The following is an 18,888-nucleotide window of genomic DNA, read 5'->3' as shown; positions in this document are numbered from 1 at the left end:
GATTGATATGTGTAGATATATGTATATGTATAGATATATTTATACAAATTATTTTTATGTGTTTCTGCTGTGCTTCTTTTGGCTAAATCGTATATTTCTATTTTATGTTGATGTTTCTGAATGTACAGCACTTTGGTCAGTCGTGTGGCTGTTGTAAATGTGCCATATAAATAAACTAAACCTAAACCTAAGTTCTCAATGGGATTAAAGGCTGGGGAGTTTCCTGGCCATAGCCCCAAAATTTTTATTTTTGTCCCCTGAAACCACTTAGTTGTCACTTTTGCCTTATGGCCTGGTGCTCCATCATGCTGGAGAAGACATTGTTGGTCACCAAACTGTTTTTGGATGGTTGGAAGAAGTTGCTCTCGGAGGATGTTGTGGTCCCATTCTTTATTCATAAGTCCTCTCAACACACACACAAAGTTTTTTTGCCACTTAAAAACCAAACAATGTCTTACCTTTACTGCAGTTGTTCTAATTCAGGGGTGCCCAATACGTCAATCGCAATCGAATGGTAGTGCAGGTAGATTGCGGTGCATTCAAAAAAATTTTTTTTTTTAAACGTTAGTCTATCATATATCCTCCCTATGGCATTTGCCACTTGATTGACATACAGGGCGGCCAGTTTGTTCTCACACGCTGGTCATCCCGCACACACGATCAAACGCGCAAGCTACTGCAAAACTCCGGCTGTGATCTAGTTAGCCTTCCAATTTATATCGACTAAAAAAGGGCTTTTAAAAAAAAAATGTTTATGGGCTGGATGTGGAATTGGAAGAGGATTTTTTTTCTCTCACAATGTCACAATCAAAGTGCGTTTGTCTGATCTGTCAATCTATCATTGCTATTCCAAAGATGGAAAATGTGGAAAGGCACTTTCGAACTGTTCATAAAAACTATGAAACTGACTTCCTTCCGAAAAGCGTTCTGAGAAAGAGAAAGGAGAGAACTAAAATCGCGGTTGAGACGCAATGGAAGGCGTGTGCGCCACTTGACAGCATACACTGCAGAGCAAATTGAAAACTGTCTGTCAGACTTTATGTAATGGAAAAAAGTAACGAGTCGAGTGTTGCCCAATGTAGCAGAGTAGAGTAGCGTTTCTTCTTCACAAATGTACACAAATATATATATATATAAGCATTTTTAATGTAGGTAGATCATTTTAACCTGGTCATTTTTAAAAGTAGCTCGCAAGTCGAAAAAGTGTGGGCACCCCTGTTCTAATTATTGAGCAACCTCTTTAGCCTTAATAAGTCCTGGGAGCATAAGAGCAGCAATCCAATCCCCACTAGGTGTCCTTTTATCATTTCAATCAGTAAAGAGAAAGATTTAAAATATTAAAGCAATATGGTATTTATTAATTAATGTGTAAAAATATCAGAGCGAAGAAAATATGATAGAAAATGGCAAAGTCGATTATAAAATCCCTTAGAAAAGCTTACTGAAAATCAGAAATGTCATGAAATGGATGTTGGCCTGGGTGACTTTTGATTTAGTGATCAGTGTTATTCATACGTTACATTCTTCAATGTCCAGTTGAAATGGTCACACACGTCTCGATCTCTGACATAGCTTCCTCCATCGTTGCCCTTTTGCCGTCACCCTTTTGGTTGCTCAGACAAGCCATATTTGTGTTGAAATGCAAACGTGGAAATCCAAGACACGTGACATTGAACAGGGCACAGTTCTGTCTTAAACTTGTTACTGAAGAATATCTGAATATCTGATCCTGGCTGCATGTCCTAGCTATGAAACTTTGATTGCATAAACATCATTTTATAGGGGATGCTTTTAAAAATGATATTCAGTTTTGATTACTTTTTTTGTTTGTTATAGGATTGTGAGGAAGCCATCTGTGCACTAATTGAAAGCTCATCTTGGGAAGAAGCTTTACGACTGGTAATAAATGAACTCGGATCATTTTTAAAAATTAACTTTATGTACAGCATAAATAATATGTCATATCCATTGTGAACTAATTAAAGTTAGTTTGTAATGGATATTTAAACTAAAATGTAACCTTTGCAGGTTTGTCAAGACATGCCCCATCAAACCAGCCATAACAGGTTTCTGTTTTAGGCAACTAATAACAGTCTGCATGGTGTAAAGCGTATTGTTTAAGGCAGTATTTGGGGCATGTGAAATGATTTTTGAATTAGAATATGTATAAATTCACAAGGGTTTCCCATGGAGCAGAGCTACTTTTGCTTTTATTCATGATGAACACTGTTAGTCAGGTCAGGTCAGGTTGGGGAGCATGCACTGGTATGGTGCGTTGCCGCACCCAACTTATGACAAAACAGCTTGGGATCCCGGTTGTCAAACCCCCAGGCAGACACGCGGTCCAGTCCCACCTTCTGGAAATAACATCTGTCTGCTGCAGCCAGGTGTTATGTTGCCGTCCCCTTGGCCTGGTCCAGCTGCTTGGGTCCTCAACAGTGAGGATCCTGCGAGCCGGATCACCCTCGGGTAATGGTGCAACATGGCCATAGTGCCGTAACTGAGGCTCCCTCACAATACAGGTCATGTGCCTCATTCGGGACTCCACGTGTTGTGTGTGTGTGTGTATATATATATATATATATATATATATATATATATATATATATATATATATATATATATATATATATATATATATATATATACATATATATACATATATATATATATATATACATATATACATATATATATTTATCTATAGATATATATATATATATATATATATCTATATATATATATCTAGTAGAAGTAGTAGTAGAAGTGATCTATTTGCAGAATTATTTCAATTATTGATGTGTATATTTTTTTTTCTTCAGATTTTCTTGCATAACAGACATGACATCATTGATACAAATCTGAAACCAGCAGTTCGAGAGGGTAAGGGAATATTTTGCTTTTTGATTGAACTTTTACTAGGTGTGCATTATATTTGGTCAGTGGTTAGGCAGATTTTATTTGATCTCTAGAGTGTGTAAACATACTTTTAAGGTGTGTGTGTGTGTGTTGCTCATGTGACTACAGAAATTTCATAATACAGAACACTTTAACAAAGACTGTTGTTCAAAGTAAAAGCCAACTCCATAGGTAATTTAGACATTCAGTTCCTTTTCACACCGCACACCAATTTCCCATTATGTTCGGAACCAAAAGAGAAGTAACTGATCGAGCTGCATTAGACCGTTGAGTGTTTTGATTTAAAGGTCCAATTCCGTTACAACGAATATCTTTACAACGAAATTTTCATTACAACAGAGTGTTTTATGGTCCCTACAGTTTCCCCATAAGACAGAGTCTATAAAAATCTTGTTACTATGAAATACTGTACATTCAGCAGATACTTTCATTTCCAACGAAGTGCCCAAAGACCATGAAATGCCTGAATGAATCGGCCACAGAGCAGCTCAGTTATGCACACCGATCCCTGAACAGAAACATTATACATTTTTTTTTCTTTCTGCGAACTTTCCTCGTGCTGTTTTTTTTTTTTTTTTGCTGTGTTTTTTTCCTGTGGTTTTCAGTGATACCTTTTGCTTATCGCTCATCAACATTTGAAAAACATCCATTGGAATTTAACTCGTTGTCACCCTTCTATAGAAACGGCAGACACGAAAAAATGACAACAGTTCACATTAGAAAAAAAAATGTGAAATTTTTGTGGCAAAAAGAAAAAAAATTGCCAGTGAATTCAGAATTTCACCATCATGACAACTTTCTTGAAAGACGGAGCAAAAATAGAAGTCAAATCTCAGGTTGCAAACCTTGGACCCCAGCGCAAACGTATGCGAACCGCTGCATTTGAAGACATTGACAAAGCAGTTATTCTTCTCATCATTGGCAAGTCGACCAGTCCTTTGTGTTTTTAAGCGCATTACATTCCTTCCCTGCAAGTAATAAAGCAAACCAGCAATCTTGGGTGACTCAAGACATTTTGGGAGACTGGCTGTGACAACTTGACAAGGATATTGTCACATGTGAGTTACTGTATTGCACTCCAAAACATGAGGCTGAGTCTTAGTACTTTAACGAAACCAGCTTTATTCAGCTTGAAACAGGAACAGCACAGTTATTTATTGTAGTGCGGTCTGCCACTCTCCTACGCACAGGCACAGCAGTCAGGCAGGGTGGTGACCACATCAGTGGCCAAGTAATACTGTGCCCTGCATTATAATGTTCCTTGTATCACCCATTGATGACAGGCGCTCTACCGTGATTGACCCGGACTAGCTTCTCCGGTTCTCCAATGCAGCACTGTGACAAACAATCTTCCACAGACACGGTAATCATGCTTCGGGATGCACTTCGGTGAGGATCCCAAAAGAGTTCAGAAACCTCACAGTATGAAGAAGAAGAAAATGAAGATTCTGCTTCTGATTGATAACTGTGCTGCCCACAGCATGCTTCTACATGTTGAGTTCCTCCCAACCAATTGCACGGCAGTGCTTCAGCCATTGGATTTGGGTATCATTCGCACCCTGAAAGTGTTGTGGCGAGTGCCTGGGGCTGCTACCAAGCCGGGACGCCCAGGAGGACCGGAGGAGGGCTTGCACCTCCTCCAGACCACGAGGGGGCGACCGCCCTGGTTGCTTTAGGGACCACAGGTAGAGAGCTTGGAAGCTCAACCCTGAAGGGGCCCGTGGTCACCGCCAGGGGGCGCCCCAATGCCTAGAGAGCCCTGGACCTCCACACTTCTGCCACACCCAGAAGTGCTGGGGGGGAAGAGGATCGGGGACACCCACACCCGGAGTGCTCCCGGGTACACAGCTGGTGCTTCTGCCACACAGGGGAGTGCCAGCGGAAGAGCACTAGAGGACACCTGGAGCACATCCGTGTGGATATAAAAGTGGCCACCTCCCTCCATTCGGGGGCTGGAGTCGGGTGGAAGAGGACAGAGCTCGGAGGAGAGGAGTGGAGGCAGACCAGAGAAGTGAAAGGCATTGCGAAAAGGCCTGGACTTGAGGGGTGATTGGTGCTGTGGCACTGGGTTTGTGCACTTCGATTATCTATACTAATAAAAGGCAAAGCCCTCACTCATCACTAATTCTCCAACTTCCCGTGTAGGTAGAAGGCTGAAATTTGGCAGGCTCATTCCCTGCAGCTTACTTACAAAAGTTAAGTAAGTTTCATTTTGAAATTCTATGCGTAACGGTCATAACTGGAACCTACTTAAGTACATACAGTACAGGCCAAAGGTGTGGACATACCTCCTCATTCAGTGTGTTTTCTTTATTTTTGTGACCATTTACATTGGTAGATTCTCACTGAAGGCATCAAAACTATGAACACATGTGGAGTTATGTACTTAACAAAAAAAGGTGAAATAACTGAAAACATGTTTTCTATTCTAGTTTCTTCAAAATGGCCACCCTTTGCTCGGATTACTGCTTTGCACACTCTTGGCATTCTCTCGATGAGCTTCAACAGGTCGTCACCTGAAATGGTTTGCACTTCACAGGTGTGCCTTATCAGGGTTATTTAGTGGAATTTCTTGCTTTATCAATGGGGTTGGGACCAGCAGTTGTGTTGTGCAGAAGTCAGGTTAGTTGGACGATCATTTATTTTTCAACAGGACAATGACCCCCAAACACACCTCCAGGCTGTGTAAGGGCTATTTGACTAAGAAGGAGAGTGATGGAGTGCTGTAAATGGTCATGAAAATGAAGAAAACACACTGAATGAGGAGGTGTGTCCAAACTTTTGGCCTGTACTGTATATACGGCCATAGCCTGCAGCTCGGTCGCCGTGTGAGGCGGAGTTAGCGTCCCTCATCGTCACACCTCCCACGTAATTGAGTGCCTGCCCATATAAGGCCGTCCATCAGCAGCAATCCAATAGACACGCTGCCGCTAAATATTCACAGGTGAAGGACTTTGCTTATGCAGACGAAGATGAGATGGTCAGGGATAGACTAGTGTTTGGCCCAAATTCAGCGAAAGTGCAAGAGAAACTTTCAAGTGGCGGGTCTGAGCTAACATTAAATAAAGCCATGGACATCGCAAGATCGCACGAGATAACACAAGAACAGCTGAGAACCTTCGATGCATGTACTCCGAGCGGCTCACGTGAACGGACTGTGAACGCAGTACGCAGAGAACAAAGAAGAGCTCCAAAGAGCGAGCGCTGAGCAAAAAACGCATTACACAATTGAGAAGGCAGCAAAAGAATATGAAGCGAGTGACGCATACAAGGATATTCATAAGTGCAGCTACTGCGGAAACAAAGCACACGGTGGAAAACGTCAATGTCCAGCTAAAAGGAAGACAGTGCAAAAAATGTGGAAAATTGAACCAATTCACTAAAGTTTGCAGGACTGGGAAAGGAAAACTCGAGCATGCAGTGTGTGATGTCTCAGATAAAGAGGAAGACGAGCTGCTTATTGATGCAGTAAGAAAGGAACAACCCTCTGAATCTGAACAAGCCTTTGTAGACACATCAATAGGAAAGCAAGTTGTAAAGCTTAAGTTTAAATTACATTCATAGATACGCTGCCGCTAAATATTCGCAGGCAAATCCACAACTTAATACCGGGAATGGCAGTTAAACATCTTAGATTCACGAGTACCGATTTGGGTAGTGATCACTTCGGTGAATGAAACCTGTTATCTTTACAACGAAGATGAGATGGTCAGGGATATTACGTTATTTTTAAAATGTTTCCTTTTCTTTTTCATAACTTCTTTAACACACTACTTCTCTGCTGCGAAGCGCGGGTACTTTGCTAGTTGTAAATAGAGTGAAAATAAACGTGTGTGGTGAAATCATCGTGTCTGTCTGTCTGTGTCCGGCCTGTACCCCGCAGTGTATTATCGCAAGGAAATGCTGGGAAAAATTCTCATCAGCATAACTTGTAGACGGGAGGAGATGAAAATTAAAGTTAAAGAAGCTATTGAAATGATTGCAGACGCCTGGATGCAAGTTAAAGAAAGCAGTATAGTAACAAATACAGAGTCTCATTACTTTGAAATTTTCATTACAAGGAAGTATTTTTTAGGTCCCTGGCACTTTGCTGTAACAGAATTTCACCTGTATTTATTTATTTATTTATTTATTTATTTATTTTTCTTGGTGTAATTTCATTGGTAATGATTTTCAGTATGTCTGATATTGCACCACCCATTTTTAGGTAACCTTGATTTAAGGTCTTATGTGATTACTGCATAAATAAAAACATTTTGGTAGCACTTTAGTTTAGGTACTGCAAAAATGCAAGTATACATTTTCTGCTGTGTAACCTTAAAAAACTCGCCTTTTGGGTTTTCAAATAACACTTACAAAGCAACAACAAATTGTTTATTCATGTCTACAATGGGACTGTCTAACAAAACTTCACTTTGGAATGGACTGAGGTGGTTTAGATATGACATATCTAACATAAGACCTGTGAATCCTTCATATTAACAAGCACCTTTACCATCATGTCAATATGCCACACTGCACAGAGATGAATAACCAATCTGATGATGTTTTAGAAGTGTTATCGAGACCAAAAGAAGCCAATGTTAAGCTCTTGTTACATAAGAGTAAATGAGTAACACATGCATTTTTGGAATACCTGAAGTTATTTTTATTTTATGTGAATAGTTGAGCACTTTATTATGAAACCCTTAGAAGACATTGGCATAGTAGGCGAGATATCCCTTAAAAGTAAAGTGTACATAAAGCAAGCATGCCAAGATTGGCAGTGAATTTAAATAGTGACTGGGAAAATCAACATGTGGAATATTTAATGGCTCCCCCCAAACTGTGCTAATAATAACAAGAAGATGGCTGTGAGGTGATAAGTTTAGTGCCTGCCATAGTGTTTGGGACAAAGGCAGTTTTTTTTTTTCCTTGGTTTATCCCCTCTGCTCTACAGTTTAAAATTATAAATCAAAGACATGATTAAAGTGCAGATTTAAAGGTATTTGCTTATGTTTTGGTTACACAATGTAGAAGTAACCACGCCTTTCCTATACGGACCCCCCATTTCAGGTTACCATAACATTTGGGACACCGCAGTGGCAGGTCTGTTAAAGCCATTGTCATATTTAGGACTTTGTCGCATATTCCTCACATGCGTTGACTGCGGTGTCTGTGATTCACAGACATCACCAGGTGCTGAGGGTCTTTTCTGTTGATGCTCTGCCAGGCCTCTAATGCAGCCGTCTTGAACTCCTGCTTGTTTCTGTGGCTTGTACCCTAAACTTTTCTCTACTTCATATGGAAGGCATTTTCCATTGGATTTAAATTGGGGGACTGGCTTGGCCATTCAAGAATTTTCTATTTAGCTATGTGCCCTCTTCTACCCTAACCTATCATCTATGGGAGAGGAAAGAAAGCTTTAGAGTCGGCAAAAATTTCGATCTCCAATTTTCAACGGATCTCGATGTTTTAGGGTCCTCTTATTCCAAAAAACATTGATATCTCAATGATGGGTGTGTGTCTGTGTGTCACAGTTTCTAGAGCTAAAACAACCGGACGGAAACTCGAAACTTAAGCCTGCTGTGAGGTGACAATGTGCTGATTAGTTTTTGAGCCAAATCTCTGTGGCCTTTGTATTTCTGTTTTATGCAGATAGTCATCTCAGACACACATCGGCCCCCTGAAGTCTGTTTCTGATCTGTCGCACAGGTGTTTGGGCCTTTTTCTTGACCGTTGTGAGGATTCTGCTGTCTTCAGCAGTGGAGGTCTTCCATGGCCTACCATTCCCTTTGTGATTGCTGAACTCACCAGTGCAAAAGAAAGAGGCACTCAAGAGGAACTGTCAAATACCGTAATTCTGCGATTAATAAAATTCTTCTCATCAGTTGCTATCGTAATGACCTATTTTATGATCAGAAAGATCAGCATCAGAGTGGTAAATAATTACTGAAATGTTAGAGACTAGTTGGGGTAACTTGGTTTCTAGGGTGCAAAGCCTGCTGACGCTGTTGTCCAAATTAGTAGCTTTTATAAACTCTCATGTTATCTCAGCAGTGTGTTTGGATCATCATCTTGTAGGATAAAGCACTGTCTAATGAGTCTGGAGGCATTTAATGGAACTTGGACAGATCAGATGTTTCTATAGACCTGAGAGTTCATTGTGCCACTTCCATCATCCATGAAGAGAAGTGTGGCAGCCATACATGCCCAAGCCATAACCCCCAGCACTGCCATGTTTAACAGATGAGGTGGTCTGCTTTTACTCTTGGGAAGTTCCTTCTCATCTCCACCATCTCCATCACTCTGATCAGGTTCATCCTTATCTCATCTGTCCATAAGACCTAAGAATTTTGCAGGTTCTTCGAAGTGATTTTTCACAAATTGTAATCTTGTGATCATGTGTTTGTGGCTAACTAGTGGTGTTTGTCTTGCAGTGTGGCCTCTGTATTTCTGTCCATGTAGTCTTCTGCAGATAGTCATTTCTGACAACACACACGTCGGTCCCCTGAAGACTGTTTTTGACAGTCACACGGGCATTTGGGGCTTTTTCTTGACTATAGTGAGGATTCTGCTATCAGCAAGAGTGAAAGTGAAGGTCTACAGGACGGTAGTGAGACCAGCAATGTTATATGGGCTGGAGACGGTGGCACAGCAGACAGAGCTGCAGGTGGCAGAGTTAAAGATGCTAAGATTTGCATTGGGGGTGATGAGGATGGACAGGATTAGAAATGAGGACATTAGAGGGTCAGCTCAAGTTGGACGGTTGGGAGACAAAGTCAGAGAGGCGAGATTGTGTTGGTTTGGACTTTGGACATGTGCAGAGGAGAGATGAGGGGTATACTGGGAGAAGGGTGTTAAGGATAGAGCTGCCAGGTACGAGGAAAAGGGGAAGGACTAAGAGAAGGTTTATGGATGTGGTGAGAGAGGACATGCAGGTGATGGGTGTGACAGAGCAAGATGATGAGGACAGAAAGATATGATCCACTGTGGCAACCCTTCCCAACGGGAGCAGCCAAAAGAAGAAGAAGTGAGGATTCTGCTGTCTTCAGCAGTGGAGGTCTCCCTTGGCCTACCAGTCCCTTTGTGATCGCTGTGCTCACCAGTGTGTTCTTTTTTTCTTGACGATATTCCAGACAGTTGATTTAGATCTTCCTAAGTGTAAGAGCCATTTGTTAGTTATTTAGGTTATGTTAAATGATAGAAGTATTTTCATAGTTATGTTAAAAATGTTGCCTATGTATTAGTGCATAGTCTATGGGAGGTTCTATTTTAAACCCCACAAGCTGAATTGAAATGGAATATTTGAATTATTTCTTGTCCCTCTGACTACAGGTTAGTCCCAATTTATGATCTGCCTTACAGTCTGTGTTGTGGTGTGAAATTTTGTATACAAGTTGATAAATATTTTGTATGTCTTTATTTGTAACTTAGACAAAGCAATGTATATTATTATATATTATTATTAAGTAATATATATATACACTGCTCAAAGAAATGAAGGGAACACTTAATCATCCCAGTCTAAACTCCAAGTCAGTGAACCTTCAGAGATATCAGTCTGTCCAGTTAGGTAGCACAAGCCAGTGTGAATCAACTTCACCTGCTTTGGTACAAATGACAGTGACAACAGGTGACCTGGAGAGGCAACAGCAAGATACCCCTCAAAAAGGGAATGGTTGGCCACAGGCAGTTGCTCTTTCCTTATCCTTGCCAACTGCTTCTTCTCTCGTTTGGTGTCTTGCTAGTGTCCTTGTCACTATTGGTAGCATGACGTGGTATCTGCAGCCAATTCAGGTTTCACAGGCAGTCCCGCTCCTCCAGGATGCCACATCCATGCATGCCATCTCAAGAAGGTTTGCAGTGTCTCCCAGCACAGTCTCAATAACATGGAGTAGATGCCTTGGAGACGGGCTGTTCTACGAAGAGAGCTTGACAGGGCAATAGAAGGGCATCAACCCAGCAGCAGGACCACTGTCTGCTCCTTTGTGTGCGGTGGAACAGAAGGAACACTGCCTGAACCCTACAAAATGACCTCCAGTGGGCTACTGGTGTGCATGTTTCTGACCAAACTGTTAGAAACTGACTCCATATGGGTGGCATGAGGGCCTGACACCCTAGTCTAGTGGGACCTGTGCTCACAGCCCATCACCATGCAGCTCGACTGGCATTCACCAGAGAATACCACAATTAGCAGTTTCGCCTCTGGCGTCCCGTTCTGTCCACAGATGGGAATATTTTGAGGAGGGGGATTGTTTTCTATACCCACTGTATATCATTAATAAGAACAGCAATGGTTTGATGCCCCCCCCCACCCCTTTAGGATTGAGTCTTTGTAATTTTATGAAAGAGTCTGGTGAAGTGCCTCAAACCAGTGGCAAGTGGATTCTCTGCAGGACTCTCTGTATCAACCCACACAGGAAAGCCAAACTACCTTGCTGGCAAGCATCAGCTCAACAAATGGTATTGGGGGCTGGTGGGAAACCATTGTGTCACACCAGAATTGTATTGGTTTAAAGTTGCCTGTTTGGTTTTAAATCAGAAGCAATTAAGTAGCACGACACCCTATTGGCTGTTAGGTTTGGACAGAGAATCTGTAAATTTTGCTTGCTTTACCCCTCCCTATTCTCTTATACCATGTGGTGAAGAAGCATCTCACACACCATAAACTGAAAGGAAGACCCCACTGAGAAGCACAGCTCGGTAGTCATATTGAGACAGGCATGCGGCCTGTTCTGAAGAAAGCTGACCAAAAATGATGACTTAACTAGAGACATTTTAAGTAACAGACAAGTAGATAGTAGATAAAGAGAAACCAGTTAAACAAATGAGACACAAATATTATACTTGGTCATTTATTCATTAAGGAAAATGATTGAATATTACATATTTGTGAGTGGCAAAAGTATGTGCACCTCACGGATTAGCAGTTACTTTGAAGGTGAAATTCGAGTCAATGGGATGCCAATCAGCTGTGAGTGGGCACCCTGTGTTATTTAAAGAACTAGATCTATCAAAGTCTGCTCTTCACAACACGTTTGTGGAAGTGTATCATGGCACGAACAAAGGAGATTTCTGAGGACCTCATAAAAAGAGTTGTTGATGCTCATCAGGCTGGAAAAGGTTACAAAACCATCTTTAAAGAGTTTGGACTCCACCAATCCACAGTCAGACAGATTGTGTACAAATGGAGGAAATTTAAGACCATTGTTACCCTCCTCAGGAGTGGTCTACCAACAAAGATCACTTCAAGAGCAAGGCTTGTAATAGTAGGCGAGGTCACAAAGGACCCCAGGGTAACTTCTAAGCAACTGAAGGCCTCTCTCACATTGGCTAATGTTCATGTTCATGAGTCCACCATCAGGAGAACACTGAACAACAATGGTGTGCATGGCAGGGTGGCAAGGAGAAAGCCACTGCTCTCCAAAAAAAACATTGCTGCTTATCTGCAGTTTGCTAAAGATCACGTGGACAAACCAGAAGGCTATTGGAAGAATGTTCTGTGGACAGATGAGACCACAATAGAATTTTTTGGTTTAAATGAAAAGCGTTCTGTTTGGAGAAAGGAAAACACTGCATTCCAGCATAAGAACCTTATCCCATCTGTGAAACATGGTGGTGGTAGTATCATGGTGTGGGCCTGTTTTGTTGCATCTGGGTCAGGACAGCTTGCCTTCATTGATGGAACAATGAATTCTGAATTATATCAGAGAATTCTAAAGGAAAATGTCAGGACATCTGTCCATGAACTGAATCTCAAGAGAAGGTGGGTCATGCAGCAAGACAACGACCCTAAGCACACAAGTCGTTCTACCAAAGAATGGTTAAAGAAGAAGAAAGTGAATGTTCTGGAATGGCCAAGTCAAAGTCCTGACCTTAATCCAATCGAAATGTTGTGGAAGGACCTGAAGCGAGCAGTTCATGTGAGGAAACCCACCAACATCCCAGAGTTGAAGCTGTTCTGTACGGAGGAATGGCTGAAAATTCCTCCAAGCCGGTGTGCAGGAATGAGCAGAAGTTACCGGAAACGTTTAGTTGCAGTTATTGGGGGGTCACACCAGATACTGAAAGCAAAGGTTCACATACTTTTGCCACTCACAAATATGTAATATTCGATCATTTTCCTTAATAAATAAATGACCAAGTATAATATTTTTGTCTCATTTGTTTAACTGGTTTCTCTTTATCTACTTTTAGGGCTTGAGTGAAAATCTGCTGATGTCTTAGGTCATATTTATGAGGAAATCTAGAAAATTCTAAAGGGTTCACAAACGATCAAGCACAACTCTAATTTCCTGAGGTTATAAATGTAGAATTGAAGACGGTATATACTACAATACCTTATAAACAGTCCGTGAGATTTGAGGCATTCTGATAAAGTCTACACATTAATAATACAAAAGAGGAATTGAGAGTCATAAAGAATTCTACCGAAACAAAACAGTCAGTAAGGCATGGGGGGCAAACAGTTTCAAACCATGCCATGTAGAACATACTGAATGTATTGAATGTAGCGCTTATATAAGTTTGCCATAGAGTAATAACACAACCGTTAAGTACAGAAAGTAACCCAAGTTTAACAAGAAAAAGCTACATTTGTAGAAGAAACATTTTTCCCTTTTTTTTTGCTGTTCATTCTGCGTGTGTTAACAACTTTTTTTGTGTGTGTAAACTGTTTTGCTTTGAATTTTCATTATGCCTTCTTAAAACAAAGTTCATTGGACTGAGAAATTTCTTTGGTAAGCGTTTGACTCGTGCTCATCCCGCCTTATCAACTCAGTAGCTGCTCGGTTTCTTGCTCTCTAAAACACGCAGCGACACCAAGGGTTTTAGCGATGTCTCAAGTGGTTTTATTCTTGCTTTTCAGCCTCATAATGGCGCCTTTGACTTTCAACAACAACAAGAACCACAACATTTATTTATGTAGCACATTTTCATATAAAAGATGAAGCTCAAAGTGCTTTACAGGATGAAGAAAGAGAAAAAAAAACAAGTTATAAAAATGAAATTAGGCAGTACTAATTAACATAGAATAAAAGTAAAGTCCGATGGCCAGGGAGGACAGAAAAAACAAAAAAACTCCAGATGGCTGGAGAAAAAATAAAATCTGCAGGAGTACCAAGGCCACGAGACCACCCAGCTCCCTCTAGGTATTCTACCCAACATAAATGACCTCAAACAGTCCTCATGGTTTTCAGGCTTCAAATGGAAGAATTTGGCCTTTGTGGACTATGGCCGGCTTGTCATCCCAGGCAATACCCCCAGGCCGCCAGGTGGAGCTCTCCCAGCAGTATGGAGGTGCCCCGAATACCCGCAGGGATTCATGGACAGTGGAGTTTTCCTTTACAGCCCTGCCGGATACTACAGGGGCCAACAAAGGACGCTGCAGGGAGGCCCAGAGAGTCATATGTTCCCTATAACCCGGAAGTACATTGTAGGCAAAGCGACAGGGGAAATGACGTGCTTCCGGGACTTTGTATCTGACCAGGAAGTGATAGGAAGTCACATGGACTGAAGGACTGGAAATACTTCCGGGTCAGGCAATATAAAAGGACTATGGGAAATCCCAGACGCTGAGCTGGGTGGCAGGGTGGCAACGCGTCTGGGAGTGGAGGATTTGTTATTAATTAGTAATTGTATTGATTTATGAGCATTGTGGAGAGGAGGGTGCTTTGTGCACTGTTTATGAATAATAAAACAAAGTATTGGACTTTTACCTGGTGTCTGGAGTCAAGTCTGAGGGTTCAAGGGGACGACAGCGCACCCTATCTGTCACACTTTCAATCCATCAATGTAGGGACTGCACGGTGCTTTGATTGGGTGATGGTGGCACTGATCACCACCACAGAAAACTGGAAAAAGAACAGCAGAGAAACAACAACATTTATTTATATAGCATATTTTCATACAAAAAACATGTAGCTCAAAGTGCTTTACAAAATGAAGAATCATCCTCTTTAATAAAAGCCCTGTGTGCGTCCAGGTGTCCGTGTGTGTGTGTCTTCTGGTGAAGTGCGCATGCGCGGGGCCGCGACGCACATTGCACCGTGTCCTGCACATGAGCATGGCACCTTGGACGCACACACACTATTATTATTAAGTATTAAAATACTTGCTGGGGTACTGCACAGTACTTGCCTGGGAGACGACACAGTCACGATTATCAACTGCACGCCACACATTACATCAGTTGCTGGGGACACTCTGCTGATTGCCCACTGTTGTGACAGAAAATTAAAGTCATAGGCCTATTACGGACATCAAAGCCAGTATTACTGTCAGAGAAAATTACAGGCATTTTACGGAAATACAAACCAGTATTACTGCGAGAGAAATTTAAAGGCACACAATACAGTGACGCATATTACAGCCACATACACTCACCTAAAGGATTATTAGGACCACCATACTTATACGGTGTTTGACCCCCTTTTGCCTTCAGAACTGCCTTAATTCTACCTGGCATTGATTCAACAAGGTGCTGAAAGCATTCTTTAGAAATTTCGGCCCATATTGATAGGATAGCATCTTGCAGTTGATGGAGATTTGTGGGATGCACATCCAGGGCACGAAGCTCCCGTTCCACCACATCCCAAAGATGCTCTATTGGGTTGAGATCTGGTGACTGTGGGGGCCATTTTAGTACAGTGAACTCATTGTCATGTTCGAGAAACCAATTTGAAATGATTCAAGCTTTGTGACATGGTGCATTATCCTGCTGGAAGTAGCCATCAGAGGATCATGAAGGGATGGACATGGTCAGAAACAATGCTCAGGTAGCCCGTGGCATTTAAACGATGCCCAATTGGCACTAAGGGGCCTAAAGTGTGCCAAGAAAACATCCCCCACACCATTACACCACCACCACCAGCCTGCACAGTGGTAACAAGGCATGATGGATCCATGTTCTCATTCTGTTTACTCTACCATTTGAATGTCTCAACAGAAATCGAGACTCATCAGACCAGGCAACATTTTTCCAGTCTTCAACTGTCCAATTTTGGTGAGCTCGTGCAAATTGTAGCCTCTTTTTCCTATTTGTAGTGGAGATGAGTGGTACCCGGTGGGGTCTTCTGCTGTTGTAGCCCATCCGCCTCAAGGTTGTGCGTGTTGTGGCTTCACAAATGCTTTGCTGCATACCTCGGTTGTAACGAGTGGTTATTTCAGTCAAAGTTGCTCTTCTATCAGCTTGAATCAGTCGGCCCATTCATTCTCCTCTGACCTCTAGCATCAACAAGGCATTTTCGCCCACAGGACTGCCTCATACTGGATGTTTTTCCCTTTTCACACCATTCTTTGTAAACCCTAGAAATGGTTGTGCGTGAAAATCCCAGTAACTGAGCAGATTGTGAAATACTCAGACCGGCCCGTCTGGCACCAACAACCATGCCACGCTCCAAATTGCTTAAATCACCTTTCTTTGCCATTCTGACATTCAGTTTGGAGTTCAGGAGATTGTCTTGACCAGGACCACACCCCTAAATGCATTGAAGCAACTGCCACGTGATTGGTTGATTAGATAATTGCATTAATGAGAAATTGAACAGGTGTTCCTAATAATCCTTTAGGTGAGTGTACAAGCCAGTATTACTGTAAGAGAAAATATTACGGATGTATCTATGAACAACATGCCACCCAAAATAAAAAAGCACACGTCAAGTAGGACAAAAGACACAGACAATCAAATCCTATATAAGCAACATCTCCTGCAAGAACGGTCAGCTCAGCAAGTAAACTTCAACAAAATAAAGGCTGAAAGACAAAGAAAAATATGAGCAAATAGATCGATTGAAGAAAAAGAAAATGAGCGTCAGAAAAACGCTACAAGAGAGAGACTCAGAAGAGCAAACCTTAGAAATAGTTGCCATTTACTTGCCAGAACCAGTACTCGGCCACAGTCAGTTATATGTTGCATTATCAAGAGTTAGAAGTTTTCCAGATGTTGTTGTCAAGGTTGTAGATGGTCCTGAACAAGGCAAACTCTTTCCAAACTCCGACAGAATTTTTACAAGAAATGTTGTCTGTAATGAAATTTTATAGAAAAATTTCATGAGGTAAAAAAATAAAAACGTTTTCCTAAATGTCTTCTTCAGATATTGTGTATTACAGATTATTACAAAGTTTTACACTAAGGCAATATTAATTATACTTACTGTATTGTCATGTACGTTTCTATTTTATTTTTATTATTATTTTACTTTAGGCTTCTTGCAAAAATATTTTTGACAAAAAAAAAATGAAGACAAGAAACAGAATGAGGTCAACGTCCCTTGCCGTTTAATATCGACTGTTCCTACAATGTTTATGCACTACTGTTCTAGCACCCGCTATTGTAACTGGCTTAATGTCTAGTAGAAAAATAAAAGACACAGTAAGAAAATAAAATAAGTCAACATTAATTAACATAGAAAAAGTAAGGTCCGATGGCCAGGGTGGACAGAAAAAACAAAAACAAAAAAAACTCCAGGCGGCTGGAGAAAAAAAAAATCTGTTGGGATTCCAGACCATGAGACCACCCATCGCCCTCTGGGCATTCTACCTCACATAAATGAAACAGTCCTCTTTGTATTTAAGGTTCTCATAGAAGGACTTGATGATGATGGTCACGTAGACTTCTGGCTTTCAGTCCATCAATGTTGGAGCATCAGGATGCTTTGAGTAGGTGAAGGTGGCGCAGGCCGCCACCACAAAGAAACCGGAAAAAAAAAGAAACACAAGAGAGAGTTGGGGTCAGTACGGATTTTAGAGCCACTGTGAATAGTTATTATGATGAATTGAACATACAGAGTATCAGGATTAAATTAAAGTGAAGTTATTAGAAGGCCATGTTAAAGTGATGTGTTGTCAGCAGTGTTTTAAACTGCTCCACCGTATCAGCCTGGTGAATTCCTATTGGCAGGCTATTCCAGATTTTAGGTGCATAGCAGCCCGCCTCACCACTTCTTTTAAGTTTAGCTTTTGGAATTCTAAGGAGACCCTCATTTGAAGATCTAAGATTATGATTTGGAATATAAGGTGTCAGACATTCCGATATATAAGATGGAGCAGATTATTTAAGGCTTTATAAACCATAAGCAGAATTTTAAAGTCAATTCTAAATGACACAGGTAACCAGTGTAGTGACATCAAAACTGGAGAGATGTGTTTGGATTTTCTTTTCCTAGTTAGGATTCTAGCAGCTGCATTCTGCACTCGTTGCAAACGACTTATGTCTTTTTTGGGTGGTCCTGAGAGGAGTGCGTTACAGTAATCTAGTTGACTGAAAACAAACGCGTGAATTAATTTCTCAGCATCTTTCAATGATATAAGAGGTCTAACTTTTGCTATGTTTCTTAAGTGAAAAAATAGGAAAGAGAAAGTAGGGGTTAGTAGGGATTTCGGAGCCACCATGAATGATAATGATAATTAAATGCGTATCAGGATTAAGCTAAAATGAAGCTCTGAGAAAGCCATGTTAAAGTTGAACTTTGAGTGCTCCACTGTATCAGCCTGGCGAATTTCTCTCGGTAAACTCGTAGTCCAGATTTGAGGTGCATAACAGCAGAAGGCCGCCTGCCTCACCACTTCTTTTAAGTTTAGCTCTTGGAATTCTAAGCAGACCCTCCTTTGAAGATCTAAGGTTTCATTGGCACAGCTCTTGTCCTCATTGGGGGCATTTTGAAAAAGTGTTGTCATTTCTACATTACATGACCAAAAACATATGCAAATACCTTTAACTTTGCATTATAATCATATCTGACGCGTTTAATTTATAATGTTAAACTGTGCAGCAGAGGGGGAAATAAGATAAAAAACGGGTCTTTACATTATGGTGGGCGCTGTATACCCTGATTTTGAGTTTTTATTTTATATTTCTTCCAGAATGCTCTATCCTGCTTCTTGCTACTTTTTGTACCGTATTTGCCAATTTCATAATCTCCATTTGGTGTTGAAACTGTTGATTGGAAAAAAAATAGTTCACGGGGTCCTTGACAATCGAGTGAGCAA

The 18,888-nt window shown here is 41.2% G+C and overlaps 1 protein-coding gene across 1 annotated transcript in view; it reads left to right on the top strand.

Moving 5' to 3' along the window:
• The window catches only part of elp1 (elongator acetyltransferase complex subunit 1), a 210,443-nt gene that overhangs the window by 168,550 nt on the left and 23,005 nt on the right, over window positions 1-18,888 (top strand). Inside the window, exons 30-31 of the mRNA XM_039758179.1 lie at window positions 1,837-1,899; window positions 2,823-2,883. Coding sequence (XP_039614113.1) covers window positions 1,837-1,899; window positions 2,823-2,883 — 124 coding nt within the window. The remainder of the gene's footprint in view (window positions 1-1,836; window positions 1,900-2,822; window positions 2,884-18,888) is intronic.

The sequence above is a fragment of the Polypterus senegalus genome, chromosome 7 (genome assembly GCF_016835505.1).
Source record: "Polypterus senegalus isolate Bchr_013 chromosome 7, ASM1683550v1, whole genome shotgun sequence".
Classification (NCBI taxonomy): Eukaryota; Metazoa; Chordata; class Cladistia; order Polypteriformes; family Polypteridae; genus Polypterus; species Polypterus senegalus.
This window is presented reverse-complemented; position numbering and strand designations above follow the sequence as displayed.